The 6,235-nt window shown below is 43.6% G+C and overlaps 1 protein-coding gene across 1 annotated transcript; it reads left to right on the plus strand.

The window, feature by feature from the left end:
• Positions 1-472: 472 nt before the first annotated feature.
• On the plus strand, positions 473-2,386 carry fancf (FA complementation group F). Its single transcript, XM_017405777.3, has 2 exons — positions 473-575; positions 843-2,386. The coding sequence occupies exon 2, from the start codon at positions 900-902 to the stop codon at positions 1,905-1,907; it is 1,008 nt and encodes a 335-aa protein (XP_017261266.1). The 5' UTR covers positions 473-575; positions 843-899; the 3' UTR covers positions 1,908-2,386.
• Positions 2,387-6,235: the final 3,849 nt, after the last annotated feature.

The following is a 6,235-nucleotide window of genomic DNA, read 5'->3' on the forward strand; positions in this document are numbered from 1 at the left end:
AAAAAAATCTTGTAAATTATAATTATGAGATAGGCTCTCAATGATATAATTATGACATAGCATCTCATAATGAGATGTTAAGTCATAAATGTAAGAAGCAAAATCACAAATATGGGATGCTACTATCTATTTTGAGATAGTACGTCATAATTTGGAGATTCTTTCACATATATATGAGATACTAAGTCATAAATTTGAGACTTTAAGTTCTAAGTATGACATGTTAAGTCAAAATTTTGATGCAGTGTCACCTAATTATGCTAAGTTATAGTTTTGAGAAATTATCTCATAAGAGGACATTTTTTATAAATCAAAGTAGCAGAAATAAGCTTCCACAGAGGCAATGTCGTATCATAAAAGCTGAATTGCATCCACATGCATGTACGTATGCCAGAAAATACATAGGCTGGTAAAACTATCATTACTTTTTACCATAAGGTCGGTTTTGAAAGTCAGGTTTTCATGTCAACAAACGGCTGTTATTTTGAAGGGCGAACAGTTGGCAGAGGACGACGCATGCGCAGTGACGCTCAAACGTAACCGGAACACCGGCTGGATGAAAACGGAAAATACAAGTGAGTTCTCAGCAAAAGAAACTTAATTTGTGACAGAGTGTCACAATTAATTGTTTTATAGCAGCCGTTCATGTGCTACAACCTTTCATGAGTCTTAAAATGTATTTTTTTTTACATATATGTTGTTTACCGGAAGCCGTGTTTGCCGTTACTAACTTTGTTTATTTGACTGCGTACCCCGATGCTAACTCGCTATTTTAGGAGGGTTGTAGCGATTCTTCCTCGACGGTTTGCGCTGACATTTAGGTTGTGTGTGGTTTTCCTCAGCCGGTGCTCTTCCCCGGAGCCCAGGAGCCGGACTCTGAATGCAGAGAGTGCCACATCATGGAGGCGGTGTTGAAAAACCTGTCGGCCGCCGTGGAGCTGTTCGCCGTGGCGGCTCACAGCAGCGCCGTGGGCCGGTGGGACGACCAGACCCTGTCCAGGGCTTTTCACTGGGCCGAGTACTGCGAGCACATCTACTCCAGGTTCCACAGTAAGCCCGCCATAAGGAGGGTCATGGAGAAGCAGCTGCAGCTCACAAACCAGAGCTTGAGAAGTGCCCTTCCTGGATGTTGTGAAGTTTCCTTCTCGGACCTCCAAGGCTGCCAGCACTTGTTGCTGGTCGGGCTGCTGAACAACCCCGAGCTGCCCATCTCCGTCATGAAGACACTGTTTAAAACTCAAGGACCTGCTGACATCTTGGACAGTATCCGTGAGGATGTCCCCGGGCTCTGCGGCCGCCTCATTCAGTGTAAATCGGTTTGTGAAGTCCTGCGTCCTCTCGGGGGTCCGTCAGCCGTCGGTGCTGATGCTGAGGTGCAGGGGGAGATGTTGATGGATTGGCTGGACGCCGACCTATGCCAGGCACAGCACTTTCTGCTCTCTGTCCTCCAGGTTTTTGAAGGAGCAGCACATCGTTTGTGTCCAGTCATCGCTGCGGCTCTGCTGACGACGAAAGACTCGTCTGAGCGAACCGCCTCGCAGGACTTCCTCTTGGACTGGCTGCAGAGTCAACACGCCGTGCTGCAGCTTGTGTGCTCCGTGCTGCCTCCCGCTCTTCTCAGAGAGCTGGTGAAGAGACACGACAAATTCAGTGCCGCCTTCTGCGGGACGCTGAAACAGTGGGCGTCAGACATGGAGTACAGAATAAGTGACGGCGAATGGGTTCACAGCAGGACAGTCACCACCTTTCAGAAACTGGCTGAGCACTTTTTGTTGCTGTTTGAGGCCCGTCCCTCTCTGGAGAGGAAAACCAAAGATGAGCTAAACCTTTTAAAGATTTCCGACGGAGACTTTGACGTCCGAGGACTGAGTGTGTGGGGAGACCTGCTGTCTGCGTTAAACAAGTGAAGCTTCTTCAGAGAGATCACTAGAACAGAGCCAATGTTTGCACACTGATGTGTGTGCCATCTAAACTAAATATAGTGGTACACTGCAGAAATAAAGACGCCTGTTTGATCGTACTGATGTTCCTGAAACAGTCGCAGTTCTAACTGTCTGTTTTAGTTTACGTTTTATGTCAGTTTGTTCACAGTTGTGCAGGTTTACGCAACATTTAAAGACTTTTTTTCAGCAAATGTTTGAAGCATTGTTTTTATTATAACATAAGAAGGATGTAAAATATTGTTCTTTACCACACAGTTCAAAATGACAAGTATCATATCAGCACAAGTAAATATTTCACATTCTTCTGTTTGTTTTTTTAGTCCAAAAAACATAAAAATAAATGTGGGCACAAAAATTTAACATGATAGTGGCATTTGTGCCAGGAAAAAACAACTTTGTTTTTTCTGTTGAAGTTTAAAAATAAACCCATTCAGATGATAAAAGTTGTGGGTTTAGATTTTTGTTTCTCTTTATTTCATAAAGTTTTATTGATTAAAAATCACAGTTTAAACGGTTTAGGTGGAAGATACCCTAATATATTTAACCATAACATAGGTATTAGCCTTGTTTTTGCCCGTCTTTGTGTCTGTCTGACTCTTTGGATTTTAATGAAACTCTCAGAAAGTAATCACTGGATGTACGTCTACAGCTGATTAATGTTTGAAGTCATCCCAATTTGACACAGCCGCCACAGCCAATCAGCTTTACCTGAAACAAAAATGGCTATAATTTAGTTGGTTTTAGAGATGTTGAGCTGACATTTGATGTGGTAGTAGCTGAGAGTCATTAACAACACATACTCCGAGCGCTAACTGATCTTATAATAACTGCATGGTACTCCTAACCACATATACAAGATTAAAACTAAAAGTTGGCGTGTGATATGCATTTCATTAAGGAATGCTCAGCCTTCAGGTTTTTATAAGCAACAACAAATTGGTCTGACTGAATTAAATAGTTGTCAGTAAACTACAAAAATGTTTTTAAGGTTTCTTTCAGCTCTTTTTTAAATATATTTTTCATCCTAAAACCCTCAAATTTGTCTCTCAGTTAGCAACAAAAAGATCTCCAGCTGCTGGTTTTTAGAAGATTTGAAAAATTTAGAAACTGATGATTTGACTGTCTTCAGAAAGAAGCTGTTTCAGAAGGCAAGTGTTCATAAAAAAAGAGGTAATTAAAGAAATGGGACGTTGGATTGCACAGAGCATAAGTCGATGAGATCAAAAGCCTCTAAAAAACCACGAAGAGATGCAAACACGATATCAATCTGACACAATATGAGTGGAAGACAAAAACAGAGAAGTTTAAAAAAATATATATCCAAAGAACACAAGACTGAAGTCAAGCAAGCAGACAAAGAAAATGGCGACCCTAAGCAGCTCCACCCACTGTTAGCGGGACACACAGCATTCACGAAAGACATAGGGAACCTCACAATGGAGGTGAAGGAGCAACTCTACAAATTCAAAGACGAGGTGAGGCCAGAATTCCCCTGCTTTAAAGACAAAATGACAAAAATAAAAAAAAACTAGTGACGCAAAAAGTCGTAGAATTGCAGCAATGGTGGCAGGATGTTACTGAAGCACAGAGCTGGAAGAGTGGAAGTACAGGAAGCCATTTTTTGGTATTTTAGAACAGAAAATGATATTAGAAGAGAATTTGACCAAAGTGGAAGAACACGGAAGACGCTGTCATTTGAAAATTCATAACGTGGCTGAATGGGATAGTGAATCCGATGGTGAACGAGCTCCTGCACCGGGAACAGTGTTTCCAAACAACTACTTTCTTCCTAGAAATTTATTTTCTCTCGCCCCTTCCGTCTACGTCCCCTGAAGCTCCAAACCAACACATGTTGAATGGCCTGACGCCAGTCGTGCGACTCGACCGCCGACTTGCACATCCCAGAGAGGGGCCACGTGTCAGGACCGCCCTCTGTGGCGAGGGATCAATTAGTCAGATTGGGCGTCTCCAATCAGAGCAGCCACAATAGCTGCAGTGAGCCTCCGCTCTGCCAGACGGTTGGTTAGGGACCCGTCCACAGTGTGTGTGTGTGTGAGGAGGAAACACCAACACCGCCACGGCTCGTTGAACACACCGTGAAAGCAATTCATGTGGAGACAGTCGAGGGTCACTGAACAAAGGGCAGCTTGTACACAACCAATTTATTCCCAACCAATAAAAACATATGCGTCAGGCTGGATGAGCTCCAGCCACGAGGAATGAGGGCTCTAACCTGATGTGTTGCATCCAAATTTATTCAGTCACAAAATTCTGTGGGAGAGTTATCCAAAAGGAAAAAAAAATAAGAAGAAGAATAACAAATGCTATGAAATTAGAAGAGCTTTACACCACAAATAAACAGATTTTCATTGTGCTCCAAAGAAAGCCTGTGGTTTTCACTTCTTTTCACAGCCTTACAGTAAACCGACAGAGCGGGTTAGCAGCCATGGTGATGACTCAGATGTGTTACAGACTGGCTTAAAAAAAAAACAACAACCCTGCTGCAAGATGACGATTTTAGAGCTCTGCCTGCAGCGATTCACACGTGCTGAAAGATGAAGCCATTTTTCCTCCTCATTATTTTAAGTATGAAAATCCTTGCAAATAACAGTTTTTACTTAGCTGATACAGGCCGTTGTGTTTTGATCTGCAGATTCTCTATCAAGCCCTCCTGCTGTCTGCTTTTATTAATCAAAGTGTTTAGTTTTTGTAGGACTTCACCTCCAGACAAGCAAATGCATGTTTTGACTCTGTATTTCCTTCCCTTCTTTAATTTATAATCCATTCATTGTGATATTGTTGTTTCTGCCAGCGTGGCGGTGGCGGTGGGGTAACAAACTGCAGTGAGACGTGCTCAGGGAGGGGTCGGGAGTGCTGGGGGGGACACTGCTGTTTGGCTGCTTCTAAAGGGTCATGAAGGATAACATTCATTAAAACTCAGATCCAGCCACCATCTGGTGGTGTGAATGGGGAGTTTTCTGAGAGGAGGAGGGGTAGAGGGGGGTTGCAGGAGGGTGACGGCCCTCCCTCGGCGCGTGCCTAAGCTGCTCCAGCTCCAACCCCGGGCTGATCACAGGGGAGGGGCAGGCGGACCCCCTGATCACACCTGTGTCCCACTCAGAGGGACGGGGAAAGAGGGATTTCTCTAAAGCTGTCCCATTCGGTTTTCCTTATTATTCTCGAGGAAAGACGGGGATGATCTGTAGCCAGAGAGGTTGTGTTAATAAGACAAAAACTGGAGCTCCACTCATAATCAGATTAGTCAGTTGAGATATAAACCAAATAAATATTAAACCAATACTCAAGCCAAACGGACTGTTTAGGACACCTAAATGTAAAAACAAAGCTCTATAAATTGAGCACTCCTGATTTGGGGCCAGAGACTATAAAATGTTAGCTGCAGAGTTTGAAGAAATTGTCATAAATGTAAAGCAAACATTCACATCATTATGGAAATTAAAGGCCTAGCAGGGTGATAGTAATCAGCCATTTTTGTTGAGATTAAAACATCAGCACCATGTTAAACCCTGCCACTCTTTGTCTGCGTGTGATACTACAAGAGCCTGTATGAAGGTGTCAGTGTAATCTGATATGGGGGGAGGGGAACCAGATGGATGCTAGATTACATCACATGCTATTGTAGGAAATCAGTTCTGTGGAGGAAAAAGCCACCAGCACGTAGGATTCTTCCTGCTCTCGTTTCCGATACGTGCCACACGGGTCGACGGCATCCCCGCCTCGTCGCGGAGAGAGAGTGGTGGCGTCAAGTGAATAAGTGGAAGTCACCGGATGAACGTGTTGATGGTGCACAGGCCTCATTGTTGGTGGGAGCCCAGCAGGGTGGAGATTCTCTGCAGTGGGCTGTATTTGCATATCACAGAAGGGGGGATTTTTATGCACACTGGCATCTTTAGCACAATCTCATCTTGAAAAAAGAAGAAGTTTAAAAGCAGCAATAATTGAGAAATGACTGGGATTTTGGGTTTGGGTTCAAGTGAGGGGAAAGCATTGATTGATAACATGTCACTTTGTGTTAAACCAATTTGTGCCGTTTGGCTCTCCACTAATAAAGCAATTAGGACAGAAGGAGAAGGAAGTGTGTGTGTGTGTGAATTTATTTGCCCTGAGGTAGTGTATTGCCTTGCAGGAGGTTGTCATAAAACAGTAATTACTCCAAGGGTACGCTGAAATTGAGGGTTGTAATTACATGATCTTCTAGCACACGATGGAGTTGAATTTTCCATTGGAAATTACAGAATGCTAAAGGAGGGGGGGTGGGGGTAAGGGTGGGG

Source organism: Kryptolebias marmoratus, linkage group LG11, assembly GCF_001649575.2.
Source record: "Kryptolebias marmoratus isolate JLee-2015 linkage group LG11, ASM164957v2, whole genome shotgun sequence".
NCBI classification, from domain to species: domain Eukaryota; kingdom Metazoa; phylum Chordata; class Actinopteri; order Cyprinodontiformes; family Rivulidae; genus Kryptolebias; species Kryptolebias marmoratus.